This window comes from Phasianus colchicus, chromosome 9 (genome assembly GCF_987193195.1).
Source record: "Phasianus colchicus chromosome 9, bPhaCol1.hap1.1, whole genome shotgun sequence".
In the NCBI taxonomy this organism is placed as follows: domain Eukaryota; kingdom Metazoa; phylum Chordata; class Aves; order Galliformes; family Phasianidae; genus Phasianus; species Phasianus colchicus.
The window spans coordinates 7789848-7805565 of record NC_143444.1 but is presented as its reverse complement, the minus strand read 5'-3'; the positions used below and the strand labels follow the sequence as shown (position 1 = coordinate 7805565).

At 54.3% G+C, this 15718-nt stretch overlaps 1 protein-coding gene across 9 annotated transcripts in view; it reads right to left on the bottom strand.

Annotated features, from left to right (window-relative positions):
- CACNA1E (calcium voltage-gated channel subunit alpha1 E) overlaps positions 1-15718 on the bottom strand; it is an 82974-nt gene that overhangs the window by 11970 nt on the left and 55286 nt on the right. For 4 of the 9 annotated variants that reach the window (XM_090146021.1, XM_090146025.1, XM_090146022.1 and 1 more), the window contains 20 exons: positions 15594-15650; positions 13652-14257; positions 13302-13564; positions 12923-13082; positions 12509-12638; positions 12324-12383; positions 11942-12048; positions 10656-10667; positions 9970-10066; positions 8802-8962; positions 8283-8420; positions 7511-7712; positions 7208-7372; positions 6606-6716; positions 6118-6201; positions 5901-6026; positions 5690-5755; positions 4329-4420; positions 4075-4240; positions 3651-3778 (listed from right to left, as the gene is read on the bottom strand). In XM_090146021.1, coding sequence (XP_090002147.1) covers positions 3651-3778; positions 4075-4240; positions 4329-4420; positions 5690-5755; positions 5901-6026; positions 6118-6201; positions 6606-6716; positions 7208-7372; positions 7511-7712; positions 8283-8420; positions 8802-8962; positions 9970-10066; positions 10656-10667; positions 11942-12048; positions 12324-12383; positions 12509-12638; positions 12923-13082; positions 13302-13564; positions 13652-14257; positions 15594-15650 — 2931 coding nt within the window. Of the gene's footprint in view, positions 1-1182; positions 1280-3650; positions 3779-4074; positions 4241-4328; positions 4421-5689; positions 5756-5900; positions 6027-6117; positions 6202-6605; positions 6717-7207; positions 7373-7510; positions 7713-8282; positions 8421-8801; positions 8963-9969; positions 10067-10655; positions 10668-11941; positions 12049-12323; positions 12384-12508; positions 12639-12922; positions 13083-13301; positions 13565-13651; positions 14258-15593; positions 15651-15718 lie in introns of all 9 variants that reach the window. The other 5 variants (XM_090146024.1, XM_090146028.1, XM_090146027.1 and 2 more) reach the window with 4 other exon arrangements.

Below are 15718 nucleotides of genomic sequence, written 5' to 3'. Positions count from 1 at the left end.
CAAAGACCGTGGACTGTCTCCTTGAAGGGATGAGCTGTCCGAGATTCTTGCAAGAAAACCCTCAACCACCTCTTCATAAACGAGCTGACTGAGTGCCCGAGGCTTGTCTGGCTTCCTCTGCTTTGCTCCTGGTTTTAACCTTCCAGATGTGTGCATCATCCCTATGGGCAGCTGCAGAGGGTGACAAACCCACTTCGGGGATGCTGGAGGAAACACAGCAGAGAGGATGCAGAGGAATCTCTTCCCTTGCAGGATAAAGACTGGGGAGCACACATCAGATGCTGCGAGGGATGAAGAGGGAAGACAGAGTGCTGTGGTTCATCCTCTTCTGCCACAGACACAGACATGGCTGTTGTGGCACTTTGGAGAAGGCAGTGGTGTGGGGATATGCTCAGTTGCCATTCTAAGAATCAATCTAAAAGAAGGTGCACAGGTGCACAAGGAAGTCAGATCGCTCCTTTGGGCTTACAGCTGAAAAGCTGCCTCAAGCAGGAGGATGGCTGAGCTCCAGGAACCAGGAATGAGCACAGGTGGCTGCTGTCCCTGGCTGGGGTGGCCACCACAGAGCCAGCCTGGCCCTAGAAGATGCCTGATGCCACCTTCTTCTGGCAGCTCCGGCAAACAAAGGGGAAGATGAGCAAGAGAAGAGCTCCCCTGATCACTGAGATCTGAACTGTGACTTCTGAACGTCACGCTTAGAGCACGGTGTGTCAGGCTCAGCACCGTGTTCCCAGGTGTCCTACAGGGAGTGGGGTCACTCTGGTCTCCCAGTCCTCCCTCTCCAAAGCAACTGAGCCCCTGACACCCTTCTGCCTTCAGCCATCTCTCCATCCCCAGCAGTAAACCACACCTGATCCCCCAGCAGGGGAGAGAAAAAGCCCTGCTCCCACGGATGCTACCTGGAGGAGCCAAGTGGGGGACGGTGGCACGTGTCCACCGAGCTGAGGCTCTGAGCTGATGGGGCAGGGGGGATTGGCACAATTTGTCAAAACCCACCCCGGGAGGCTCTGGGCCCCCCCGGAGGGGACAGCTGCTGGCTCTGGGAGGCCATGGACCTCTTTAAACTCAAAGGAAAGCAACGTGAGGGTTCCCTCAGGAGGCGCGGTGGTGGCAGAGCGGGGGGAAGGAGGGGTGGATGGTGCGTCCCGTGGCCAGGTTGTGGCGGAGGACTGGGAGGCAAACCTTGCACGCCACCCTGTAGGGGCAGTTCTCTCCTAGGCCCAGAGGAGGCGAGATCACCCGTACTAATTTGTACATATCCTTATACGAGATCCTGCCGCTGCAAAGGAAGCACAGGTGGGTTAATAGGACACTGAAAGGGTGGAGAGCTTCACCAGGGGGCTAGGACCAGCTGTGGGGTAAGACCCCCAGGGTGCATGGCTCTTCTCCTTCTGGCTCTGTCAGACCCAGAGAGGGGGAGTGGTGAGCTCCAGCTGCTGCCCTCTCCATCGTGAGTCAGCTCGCACCTCCTCACCCTGACCCACACTGACCCTGGAGAAATATGGTGTAAGCAGTGGGCACCACCCCATCACCCATCCTTATTGTGCCCCTGGCTATCTATAGTTGATGGGAGAGGGCTGGGGTTCTAGAAGGGAGATATTGGTTGGGTTCTAGCAACCATAAGCCCTTCTGGTGGAGCTGCATCTCCCACATCAGAACCCTCTGGTCCTTCCAGAGTGGTTGGCAGCTGAGTCAATTGCATCTCCAGTATCTGGGGAACATGAGACAGGGAGAGATAATGTGACCAGCTGATGGCCAGTGGCTCTGGCACTGACACCTAGGTCTCTGGTGGTCTGTTCCTGTGCTCTGATCACCAGACCACGCTCTGCCAAGGGTACACATTATTAGAAGCAAACCCTCCCACACACACACACCCTTCTCTCCCAAACCCAGACCCAGCAGTAGCAGTGGCAGGATACAGCCCATATCCCTCCATCACTGCTGCAATAAGGAAGCAGTCGGGGTGGGGAGCTGGCAGGACAGAGCGCAGGGATGCTGAGCTCTTCACCCCTCTCCAGCTCAGAGCCCTTTGGGAAGCAGGACTGTGGGGTGGATGTGCTGAGGTGCAGCGTGCTGCAGCCTCCTGGGCATCCTTGGACAAGCTTGGAGGGAAACCATACAGGGAGGCAAAGAGCAGCATTACCACCCTACCCTGTGCCTTTGCCTCAGGTTTCTCCTTCAACTTCTCTTGTCCCATCTCCATCGCTGGCCAGAGCTAAGCCAACCATGTGGGCAAAACCAGTCCCTGAGCCTCCCTAGTGTAAGACTTGTACAGTCTCCCCTAAGACCCTTCCTGAAACGTTCCCAGTGTCAGGGTGCAGAGCTGTGCCCCACGCAGGTGGTGGGACCCACTGGGATGTACTCACCTGTTCTTCACCCCACAATGAGGGGCAGGGCTGCCCCAGTGGGCCCAACACCACCATCTGCTCACAGCCCCTACCCACCAGCTACATATCATGACAAAGAGCATGCTTTGCTCAGAAATCAGAGAAGGGCTTTTGCAGCAACTGCCCTTGGAACCCAAACACTGACATGGGGGTGAGAGTGGCTGGCGTGAAGAAATTCTTTCCCATATCCATAGGCGAGGAACCCCACACCAACTCCTCTGGATATCTGCTCACCCATGCTCACCTTTCCCAAAGGCACAGCTACCTGCTCACAAGCCAACTCACCTGCCCATGCAACAGCACTGGGCACTGGTGGGAGGCCATATGGGAGGAATCTGGCCAGCTCTGAACTGAACCGGGCTGGAGACAAATGGTGCAGGAAACTGTGCCAGGAGGTGATATTAGGCTTATAAAACCTCCAGATTTCTCAAGAGGCAGATTAGCAGAAGAGGTGATGCTTCCTCTAAGGAGCATGTGCATCGGCCAAGGGTCCTGAGTTAAGAGCACCCAGGCACAGTGTTGGGATGTGGCTCCAAAAAGGGTGTCCCTAGGCTGCGGGAGGAAGGGGCCACACAAGACACCTTCATAGTGTTCTCTGCTCTGCTGAGGGCTGCACACAGCTCTTGAGATGCTCCAATCATCATGGGAGGAGCAGCATAGAGCTGCATCAAAGCAAAAGCCTGACCAACCAGTGTGGCTCATCCCATTGCCGAGAACAGGGTGCTGCCTACAAACAGGAGCCTTGCTCACTGGGGTCCTCATCAGCAAAGCTATAAGTGTAGGAAACAAAGTGCATCCATCTCCTGAAGGGTGGGTGCATAAGAGCGAGCCTGTCCCCAGCCTACACAACTCCCTGGTGACCTAGCAGGACCCCAGCAGACACTCAGCATCTCCTCAGGTTGGGGACAAGCCACCCTCCACTCCACCTTGATGGGAGCTGTGGGTGCTGGGGACCAGGCTCTGGAGCCCGACTTGGGCAGAGACCAGGAAGGATGCCTGCCTGTGGCATGGTGGAGGAGGAGAGGGACAGCAGGAACCATGGTAAACACCATGGGTAAACACTGTGAGCATCTTCAGGATAGACCCTAAGGTGCCTGTGCCACCAGGCACTGTAAGAACCAGCTGCTGCCCTTGTAATGTCTGTGAATGAGAGCAGTCCTGCCGTGACATCCCAGGCATCCCATTCCAACAGCAGAAAGCAGAGACACCTACTTAAAACTAGACTGGAGAGGTTGCTTGGGAGAGTAGGAGCTGGCTACATACCACGCTGCTCTGTCATACTCTGCCCAGATCCGGACAAATTCATCTAGATGGTGAGGTCCCAGGATGGAGGAATCTCGTGTCAGGTACTCAAAATTGTCCATGATGACTGCCACAAACAGGTTGAGCATCTAAGTGAAAAGGAGAAAGGCAGAGAGAAAGGGAAGTGGGGGAAAGGGAGCAGAAAAGGAAGTCGTGGGAAGACGGAATTAAAGAAGGAATTGAGACATACAGCAGGTGCTGTTTTGGAGGAGCAGGTGCACCAGGATTGAGGCTATCTTGGTTGTAATGGGATGCAGGGCACAGCGCGCTCTACGTGCTAACCCCAAAGCCTTAGGGAAGGTGCTGGGTGGCTGCGGGGCTGCACCCCAGGGAAGGTGGGATGAAGGCATCCAGGGTGACCCCATGTCCAGGTAGAGGAACTCACCAGGAACGAGCAGAAGAAGATGAAGGAGACAAAATAGACGTAGGCCAGGTCGGTGCCACAGCGCTCGTTCTCATTCTGCCCGGATGTCGCCGTCGTGTCTGGCTCGCAGCCTTTGCCCTCCAGGCAGGAGAGCATGATCTCCTGCCATGCCTCACCAGTGGCACTCCTGCACCAACACAGCCATGCTCAGCAGCAGGGAAGGATGCAGTAGGGAAGGATGTAGAGCCCTGAACCCCCAACCTGTAGCTGCTTACCTGAAGAGAAGCATGAGGGAGCCCAGGAAGCTGCGGAAGTTGTTGTGCCGGTTAATGTGGCTTTCCTCATCTAGTTTGATGTTGCCAAAAACCTATGGGGGGGAAAATGGGTTCAGGCAACACCCAGTTCTGCCCCAGACCAGAAAGTCTCCAGGGCCACGAGGGGTGACAAAGCCCCAAATCCAGACAACATCCTACCAACAACCCACCGCCAAGGCCACGATAGGATGCGGTGAACGTTCACAAAGTGCCTTAAATTGGAAAAATGTGCTGTTATTACTGTTAAATATTTATTCCACTTTTCCTGAGCCTAAAAATACTCTAACTGCAAGAGTATTTCTTCCCCTGTACGGGTTTTTTGGAATGCGTAATTGTGGAATATTTTCTGCCTCCAGCTATTTTGCTCAAATAACGCCCACAGACTTTACTGCTTGGGGATTTGTTCACAATGATGTTAAAAAAAAATAATAATAATAAATCCAATACTACCACACGGCAGGGAGGGGGCTGAGTCAGATGGCAATTGCTTAGCATGGAGAACACCTGGAGCCGTTGCTGAGATGTGTGGGATGGAGAGGCCAAAACCAACCCAGCAACTCTTGGGGAAGGATGAGACCACACAGCAGTGCTGCCAAGCAGCGAGCGATGCGCTACCTGCTCTGAAATTCTGCTTCACTCCCCTCCCTAACAGCGAGCAGCAGGAGATTGCTTTTGTTATCACAGAGGCTTGCTCATCGGGCAGCTGAAGATCCTGAGTGCTAATAGAGATGCTTTGTGAGATCCTCAGCACGGGTGTTAGTCACCGTGCTGCCGAGCCAGTGCCGCGAGCACGTGTTGGAGTGAGAGCAGTGCTCACGTGCCTGTGCTGGAGCCTGGGAAGCCCACGTCTCCCTGTGCTATGCAGACCCCCACTTTGCTAAGGGCTGCAGGTCCCTGAGCTCAAGATCCCGACCAGTGTGGCCACCACTGTATGCAAGGATGGGCTGCAGGGGACCGTGTGGCGATGCATCTGTTGGGATGGGAAGCGATGCTCACCGCATCCTTCCTACCAGGGAGACAGGGATTGGGTATGATTTTGAAAACCTGTGGAATGAAGAGGGAGTGACTGGGAAGCGGCTGCGGCACAGGCTGCCCAGCTGAGTCCCCGCATCCCCCATTGGGTACAAGCAGGGAGGAAGCAGGGAGCTCAGCGCACGCAGTGATGTGGCTCCTAAGCAAGCTCTGCTGCCCTTGGGACGTTCCTGGGCGCCCAGAGCGGTGAAGCAGTGACAGACTGGCTGCTGTGCAGGGTTGTAACGCTGAGGATGTGCCTCTCCAGCTTGTCTGTGCCCAAGGAAGCATGCTGAGCTGTCTGTGCTCACCTGCATCCCAATGATGGCATAGATGAAGAAAAGCATCGCGATTAGGAGGCAGACATAGGGGAGAGCCTGCAAGAGAAGCACGAATCATCTCCTTACACAGCTTCAGCTCTGGAGGCACACACCTCTCCAGGCCCATCCACCTCTCCTACGAGCCAAGGAGCAGCATGCCAACACCGAGGCCCGAGAGGAGCCCAGTGTGTGTAGTCCTCACCTTGAAGGACTGCACAAATGTCCACAGCAGGATGCGGATGGTGTAACCCTGGCGCAGCAGCTTGATGAGCCGAGCCGCCCGGAAGAGCTTCAGGAAACTCATGTTGAAGCTGCTGGTGTTTACCAGCTGAGAGGAAAGAGAGGTGAGGGTCAGGGAGGAGGCAGCAGCACCTCGGCCCCCACAACAGGGGCATGTGGCACCCAATCTGCCCAGTCACCTTGGTGTCTGTCAGGATGATCTCTGTGATGCTGCCAATGACGGTGATGAAGTCAAAGATATTCCAGGTGTCCCGGAAATAATTCTGTGGGAAGAAGGAGAGGGGTTGAGGCTGGGACAGCCAGTCTCGATGGTGCTGGGACACACATAGACCCCTCCAGGCTGGCCTGGCACCAGGAAGCCCAGCCTGACCATAGTCCAGGGTGCTGAGCTTTGCAAGTTGGACTGATCCGTATGGACACACACTCCATGTCCAACAGCAGTGCTGGCAGCTGGCTTGGGAAGCTCAGAAGGTCTCTCTCGACCTTCCAGACTAGATCCAAAGGAGCAATTCCAACCACCAGCTTCCAAGCAGCTCTCAGGATGAGACCCAGAATAGATAGCATCGATCTCACATTATTAACACCTTCCCTCTGTAAATCAGAGAGCTGAAATGTGCTGCCAAAGTCTAAATTAACACCTTTGCTGAGAATGGGATCAGATACTTACCAGAAAGCCAAAAGCAATGATCTTAAGGACACACTCCAAAGAGAACACCATGGTGAAAGCGATGTTCAGGTACTTCAGGGCCAGCTCATAGGTGTATGGAGCAGAGTAGTACTAATGGAGACAGAGAGACATTGCCCTTGGCTGATGTCTGTCCCTGGGAGGACCTGTGATGGCCATGATCCTTGCCCCCGATGCCTCAAGATCACCTCATAGAATCATAGAATGGCTTAGGTTGGAGGGGATCTTAAAGATCATCTAGTTCCAACCCTCCTGCCATAGGCAGGGTTAGCAGACACCAGACCTGTCTACCCAGGACCCCATCCAACCTGTCCTTGAATGCCTCCAGAGAGAGGGCACCCACAACCCCTGTGGGCAAACTGTTCCAGCACCTCACCACCCTCTGAGTAAAAAATTTCTGCCTAATATCTAATCTAACACCTCCTTATTCCCTTTCTTCTCCTCTCCACCCCTCTCCCAGGACAGCAGGCCCTGCTTCTGAGGAGGAAGCATTTCACAGAAATAACCCAAATACCCTCTGGTCCCATCCCAACTGATGCTTCTACTCCTCGCCACACTAACCAAGCCCACCCTGACCTGCTCACCTTCATCATCAGCACCACAGTGTTCAAAGCAATCATGGCCATGATGGTATACTCAAAGGATGGGGAGACCACAAAGTGCCAGACCCGGTACTGGAAGGTGTGCCGGTTCTGGGGCATGTAGCGTGTGAGAGGCTTGGCACTGATGGCAAAGTCAATACAGGCCCTCTGGAAGAAAAAAAAGTTACCTGGCTGATGGTAACATAGAGAACAGTGGCCAGACTTCTTAACATCTGGGGAGCTCCAGGCTCCTGAACTCCATGTAGCAATCCCATAGAAACATCCTTCTTCCTCCCCAGACTGTACCTCATTCTTCTCCAGACTGCACTCCTCCATCATTTTGTCTCCTTGCTCTTGGAATGTGATGATGATGAGAGCCACAAAAATGTTGACGAAGAAGAAAGGGAAGACCACAAAATAGACGACGTAAAAAATGGACATCTCCATGCGGTTACTGCGGCTGGGCCCACGGTCCTCCTCCGTCACATCCACCGAATGCTGCAGCACCCTGTGGGCAGACAGGTGGAGGAAAGCAACGGGAAGTATGTCCATCAGGATCGGGACTGCCACCACCCAGCACTTCTCATGGGACCTCCCTTCCATGTCCATCTCCATCCATCCACACTCAGTAAGATAAAACTGCTTTAACCAGCTTTACAAGGACAACCCTTCCAAGCGGCTTCAGCTTGTTTCACAGTGCTTTGCCCATGTCCCTGATGGAAAATGGATTTTCCAGTGCTTCACACAGAGAAAAAGGTTTCCCAGTCTCTCACGAGCACGGAGAGAGCACTAGCCCTATAGTCATTTCTAAAACTGACCTAAAATGAATGTACCTCCATGAGGGAGCAGGGATAATCCATCACTCAATTTCGGATGAAGAAGTTAACCACAGCCACGTCCCCAGTCTCATCTAGGGAATAAAGCTCTTTTGTCCTGACCTAATTTCTCAGCCTTCCTCTCCTTCCCACTGTGCAGTTTCTCTCTCCATCCAGCTGGGATATAGCCAGTTATTAACCCAACTAAGGCAATGGGGTCATGCCCAACCTATCCAAGGGAAGAGGATGGAGCAAATACTCACTGTGGCCAACCCTCGCCAGTGGAGACTGTGAACAAGGTGAGCAACGCCCAGATTATATTGTCATAGTGAAACTCATGTCGTTTCCACTCCCGGCACTTCACCTCCATCTTGTTCTTCTCATGGTCCACGTAGTTCCCTCTGCAAGGTTGGAAGAGAGCAGTAGCTTTGCTAGTGTCAAGCTACAGGAAGGTTGTTCTATACCTGGGGCAGAGTGTGTGCTGGGGGGGGGGACACCTCTGCTCCTGTGGGGCTGAAGAAATGGGGAGAGGCTCAATGACAGATAGGGGGAGCAGAGACATGGAGAGAGGAGAAAAGAAAGAGCAGGAAGAAAATACTGGGCTCTACATCATTGCTGATACAAAGCAATGGGATAGGACTCAGCCCAAGCTGTCCATCCCCAGAAACTACATCCAAGAGCAAGTCATGACCAAGGGCTGTACTGGGAACCCAAAGGCAACACTGCCCAGCACCCTGCCTTTCCCAGAGCTGTCAGCAGCACTGGACCCACGGGGCACATACATGCAGTCCTTCTCTGTGTCCTTAGAGCTGTCAGTGCAGTAGAAAAACTTCCCCTTGAATAGCTGGACAGCAATGACAGCAAAGATGAACATGAAGAGCTTGTAGACAATGAGGATGTTGAAAACGTTCTTGAGGGACGTCACAACGCAGTCGAAGACAGCCTGCAGGAGAGGACATAGCTCACCATGGGGAACAACAGGGCAGAACCAGACCCTCCTCAACACTACTGTGTGGAAAGATGCTTCCCACTCCTGGTAGGGAAATGAGGAAAGAGCTTATTTCTGTCCCAAGCAAAGGGATGTCTGGTAGATGACACCCAGCATAGCCGCAGTGATGGATATTTATATCTTCCAATACTTTCTGCAACCAGAGCAGCAGACAGGGACTGTCCCAAAGATGCAATTAGCGCTCAAGACCAATTAGTCAATACTCCTTTTTCAGCATCATCCCAGACAGTGAGGCAGACTGAATACCCCTGCCTGCAATAGCAGCAGTTTCCAAAGCCTCAGAGGCTGTGCTCACAGCCCCTTGCTTTGTGGCACAGCGTGTCCAGAAATGAACTAAAGTAAGCCAGTGTCCAACCACTGGCCAGGAGGAAAGAATGAGATGAAAACCTGTGTATCTGGGGTGCCATCCTGGGCTTTATCCATAAGTCAAATACCTCCTTGTGAGGATGGCTCAGGGCTCCCTTGGTCTCTTAGACATTTCCGGCTCCATAACCCATAGGCTCAAGCAGGGAAATGCATGATTCTACCTCCACTACACAAATAATCCCTCTATTCAGCTGGGAAATCCCCTTCTGCTGTGACACGAGGACAGTACAACACACAAAAACGGAGTTGTTTGCAAGCTGCTCTGGTGGGAAAGATAATGAACTTTGGATAGAGATCTGAGCTTTCCCAAAGCCAGGGCTATGTACTCTACTGCTGCCTGGTTCTACACCAGCCCCAGTATCCCTAGCAGAGGAATCAGCTCGGATCTACCCACAGCTGGGCTTGCTTTGAATAACTCTGCACACCCCGATGTGCAGCAGTCTGAAAGGAGCTGTGTTTGAAAACAGGGCTCCTAAAATGCAGCAAATGCTTGGAAAACGGCTTGTTTATCGCTTGGGAGCAAACTGATGCTAATGCTGGAGGAGGCAGACGTCAAGCCTATGTAGAGTAGTTACCTTGAGCTTTGGCAGCCTCTTGATGGTTTTCAGGGGCCTCAAGACCCGCAGCACACGGAGAGACTTGATGGTCTTGATATCCCGACCCTTGTTGGTCCTGCCACGTGGGAGGGAGGCACAGGCACCCAAAGATGGAACAGAGAGACAATAACCTTCCAGCTCCAGGGCTGGATGTTATACTCCCAGCACGGGGAGGGGAACGTGGGGCCATGCTCTGCAGTGAGGGCCAGCTCTGTGACTCTAATTTATTGAATGTGGTGATCAGTCCCACCCACAATGTTGGTTTTTTTTCTGGTTTTCTAACCAAAGCCCGTGGGCTGGAGCCCAAGGTGGAGCAGAACAATCCTGGTGAAGGTGGCATAGCTTAAAAACCATCAAAGAAACATTTTACAACAACATACACCCTGAGCTACACAGCTCTTTTGCAAGGGTTAATGCTACAGGGAGCCCATAATGGGCTTAATCATTAAAAGATGTAAACAAAGCCACTAATTAATACTCTAGAAAGTGACTGTACTAACAGCCCTAGGACCCACACTTCCACCTTTAACACACTGAGCAAACAAGCTCAGATCCCAGGAACCGTGTTGGGAACGCAGCTAAGGGTCAGCACAGATGTCAGACAGATAGACAGACACCTGCCCACCCCCCATGCCCCCCCGTGGACACTCAGACAGCATAGTTACCCCAAAGCATTCCTGTTGGCAATCCAGCCCACGCCACCGAACAGCGTGAATAGAACGGAAAAGAGAGGAGAGAGAAAGAAAGTAAGGAAAGCATTATGGGATCGCGTGGGATGGCGACAGCCTCCAGCAGCACAGCCAGGCTGGGGACCTGAGGCAGGAGGACATCCATCATGTCCACCCATAGGCATGGCTTGCGTCCAGCGGTGCAAGGAAAAGCACAGAGGAGGAGGAGGCAGCTCTGCAGGGTGCTTCTGCCCTTGCACACCAGGTGAGACAGAGAGGGCCGTGCTCTGAGCACCGCTCAACCTTTCCTCCCATTGCAAACCCACAAGCCAGGTCTTACCACAGCTCTCAGAGCTGCATGCTAATGCCTCTTCCGAGGGTGCAACGGGAGGCAAAAGCGAGCAGGGTCTTTAGTTATGGTGCTGGTTATTCCAGCTAATTTAATTACAGCTCTTTGGAGATTTACAGTGGTATGTCAGGCTTTTTATTTAGACTGCATTTGGGTTGATGTATTAGCTTTCCAAGCTGAGAGCTGCGGACTAGAGGCAGGCATAGGCGGCCTCTCACTTGGAAAGTGCATGCACTGAGTGGGCAGCAGATAAACAGCAACATCACCCGGAGATGAGGCTTTACAGGCAGACACGTGGGCATTGTTTTTTACTGTGGGATGGCACTGATGGCTGTGAGAGGGCACCACAAACCAGCTCAGAGAGCTCCTGCCATGCCTGTGGGGGAAACCCAAACCTCCATGGGTGTGCAAAAGACCCCTCAAAATTCAGTGGCCCCATGTCAAAGGGGATCTCTCTGTCCCCCAAGAGGCTGGGGACAGGGAAAAGGCACAATGCTGACAGTGCAAAGGATGTGGGCACAACCCCTGCTGACCACATCCCTGTCCCCAAAGGGCTATGGGGTGATGTCCACTCTCAGAGTAGAGGGAAAGCCACCAGCTGGAGAGCACAACTTCCAGCTCAGATGCATTCAGAGAGCAGCTCCACCACACAGAGTGCTGCTTCTGCTGGTTTTGTGCACCCTGGAGTGCATTGCAGGTGTACAACTCCAGCTCTGGCACTCTTTGTTCTCATCTATCTAACAAGTCCCTGAAGCTGCACAGCTTTCGGCCATCAGAGATACAGTTGGGCTTCACACACAGCGGTAAGAAGCTATTCTCACAGCACAAAATCACAGAGAACTTCCCCCTAGATCGTGGTCTTGCAGCTATAACGCACGGTCACATCCTCCCTCCTCCCAGCCAAGCAGAGCCCACAGGGCCAACAGCCACTCACGCCAAGGCGAAGGCCACCAGAGCTCCCACCACCACGATGAAATCTAGGATGTTCCAGAGGTCTCGGAAGTAGGAGCCATCCTGCAGGATCAATCCCTGATCGATCATCTGGGGGGATAAAAACAGGCAGGAGGGCAGCAGCTCGGCCACAGAGCTAAAGCTGTCCAGCTACCCAGCCGGGGGAAGGTTGGGATCCAGAAGCATTGCGTTTCAAGGGGTCTGGATGCTGATGTAAGCAGTACTGAGTTCTCTCATCCTACTGCTAAGAACCAGGCTTTCAAATTTCTATCAAACAAATTCAGGACCAGGGTGGAAAACCTGAGCTATTTCCCACGCAAGACGCTTGCTCCACTCACCACCATCAGCACAGCCAGCTGTCTTACCTTGATAACCATCTCGAAGGTGAACACACCAGTGAAAACATAGTCAAAATACCTCAGCACCTGCAGAGAGAGGGCATGGGTGCTCTGCAGCAGCTTGCCAGAAAAAGGGCTCACCGAGGCTCCTCCGGAGCAGCCACGAGACAAGCCCCATTTTAGAGGTATACAGAAAGGGGATTTGCAATCACTTTGTTACGGTCGGAGTTGGTGAGGACGGGATCCTCAGCTGCGAGGGCGATGCTGCTGGCGGCGATGACCAGCAGGATGCACATCTCGAAGTAGCGCAGGTTCACAATGTAGTGGCAGGCTCTGCGCACCCTACGGCGAGATAGTCCCCATCTGTTACAGCCACCCCACGCGTGCAAAGGCCGTGAATTGTTCCAGGCTCTCAGGCCTGAGCCATCACCAAGGGAGAGCAGGTTGGGTATTAGGAAAAAGTTCTCAGAAAGAGTGGCGTGCATTGGCACAGTCTGCGCAGGGAGGTGGTGGGGCCACTGTCCCTGGAGGTATTACAGAGCCATGGAGATGTGGTACTGAGGGATGTGGGCAGTGGACATGGTGGAGGTGGGCTGTACAAAAGCCAAAAAAAAAGAAAATCTCACGGGTTTGTGGTGCTGAAGATGAACATGGAGCTGTGTGGCACCATCGCTTTGCCTGTCTCGCTCTTCTCCTTCTTCCGCTTCTTCTTCTCCATCTCCTCCTCATCCTCTTTGCTCTCAGCCTCCTTCAAGGGGCTGGCTTCTCCATCGGTCTTGTTGCTAACTGCAGAGAAACGAGAACCTTTGCCTGCAGCCAAGTGGGGTGAAGGGCAGCTTCTGCCCCAGACCTGCCCCACTCCCTGCTGTGGGGACACTGGGAGGGACAACATGGGATGATGAGATGGACACCCCCACCCACCCCATGGATATGGATGGGGAAAGCCATGTGAGCAGCCTTCCGCTCCCCCCTGCGTGTGCTCAGGAAAGAGAGAGGGGTCCTCACTCTGTACCACAGTGGAGTCTTGGACATCAATCATGATGGTGGTGCTCTCAGTGGCCTTTTCGGTGTTGGCGGTGACGGAGGACAGGTCAGGCTCACTGCGGCTGACAGTGCGGCTGGCCCCCAGTGCCGCCCCCCCTAGCAGGGCCTGCTCACTGGTGTCTGGGCTGCTGCAGTCCTGCTCACCCAGGCTGCCTTCCATCCCCCGAGGGGGCTCAGGGGCTGATGCTGGAATGCTTCCCTCCTCAGTTGGAGCCCCATTGGTCCTGTGGGACAAAAAAGTGAGAGAAAATAAGTGGAAGGCAATGATACAAAGAGTCACAAGGATTGCAAAATGTCCCCCAGCGACCAACCTGGTGGGGTCCCCGCTCGCCTCCAGCTCGCCCTGAATCAGGTCCAGTGCTGCGGCAGCATCCCCACGCCGCTCCCCATCCTGCATCCCCTCTGCGGGGCAGGGCTCCTCCAGTCCCATCTCCTGGCTGCCCGCACGGCTCTCCAGGGCTCCAGTCGGCTCCTTCCCCTCCATCCTGGCTTTCCGATGCCGGCTGCGCCGCTGGCTCTGCCTCATCCGCGCCCTCTCCTCAATGCCACCTCCTGCCCCTTCCTCACCCGGCTCGCAGTTCCCGTGGCACGCTTTGTGTTGCCACATCTCCTTGTCCCTCCTGGAGCGGGGCGATGGGCTCCTCCTGTCCTCCCCACCGCCTGGGTTGGTCCCTGGGGCCGGCTGCTCGGTACCCTCAGCCGGCGGCCGCTCTCCCTTGCCACCTTGCTCCTCATCGCACTTCTCCAAGGCAACGCCGTCCCCTGGTTTCTTGCGGCGGAAGATGCTGGCGTGTGGGTTGATGAGAGGTGGCTCATCCTTATTGATGCCCTCCTGGCTGGACATCTGCATGTGCCGGCGCAGCTGGCTGGTGCGCTGCTCCCACACCGACATGTGGTGCCTCCGGCGCCGCTCCCGCCTGCAGCAGGGATAATCATGTCACCAATGTTCCCCACCAGTGCTGGCATGTCACCCTGTCCCATCCCTGCTGCATGCACCCACAGCCCCCGTGACAAGACATGGGGGTGCACACAAGTCACCAGACACGGAGTTTGGGGACACAAACACCCGCCCAGCCCCAAAGACTTAGTTCCCAGCCTTTGGGCATCCTTCTGGTGCTGGCAGGGGCTGGCAATTTGGCTGAGCCTGACCACCCGCTCCTTCAAAAGACTGCAGGATGTAGGAGGAATGGACCCACACCTGTCCCATGCCAACTAGGTGGTGACCAACCATAACTGTCTTGCTTGCCTGACGACATCATTTTCAATCATAGAATCATAGAATGGTCTGGGTCGGAAAGGACCTCAAAGCCCATTTAGTTCCACCCCACTCTGCCAAGGGAAGGGACACCACCCAGCAGCTCAGGCTGCCCAAGATCCATCCATAGCACCTGCAGGGATGGGGCACCCACAGCTCTGGGCAGCGCTGCCAGTGCCTCCCCACTCTGAGAGAACAATTTCCTCCTAACATCTCATCTAAATCTCCCCTCTTTTAGTTTAAAGCCATTCCCTCTCATTCTATCACTGTCACCATGTAAAAAGTGAGCCTCCATTCCTTTTTTATAATCTCTCTTTAAGCGCTGAAAGGTTGCAGTGAGGTCTCTCCAAAGGAACAGGGACAAAGTCCTATTGCTGCAGCACTGGGAGTGCCCTTGCTTCTCCAGCTCCTTGGAGCCAGGCTCCTTTTGGGAGCAACACTGCCCTAATGATGACCGTGCTTGTGTGGCAATGCTGATAGGATGAAGATGGGGAGTAAAAAAGGATAAGATGTCAGGTCCAAGAGCAGCCTTTCTCTATGGGAGATGGCCCTTGCTGCTGAGACGTGTGCGATGGAGTGCATCACCAGGTACAGGAACCCCTCTCCGCCTGCACAGCTGGGCTAACACATGCCATGGGAGGACTGCACAGAGGATTTGAGGCTGCAGCTGTTGGCTTCCTGCATAGCCAGAGCTCCTCAGTATTCTGCCTTCTAGGATCCCTGACACCTCCATAAACACAAACACCCTGCAGAGGACAAACGTTCCCCTTCCCAACACACCGAGGCACACAGAAACACACACGTGCACACGCGTACACCGCTCTCCCCCGGAGCACACGCTGTACACACCCCACCCACGGGTACACCAACACACAGATGCACAGAGCCACGAACGCACGCAGGGACACGGGTGCAGGGGAGCACCCCAAGCACTCCACACACGGGCAGGAGCTGCCCCCAACAGCACAGGAGCCATAGACGACACGCGACCCACGTACAGGTGGCTGCTGCGCGGCTCCCACATCGACATGTGGTGTCTCCTGCGCCTGTCTCTTCTGGGGAGGAAAAACAAACCCGTTCAATCCCCACCAGCCCTCCTCCATCACAGCAGGCTGCGCACAGT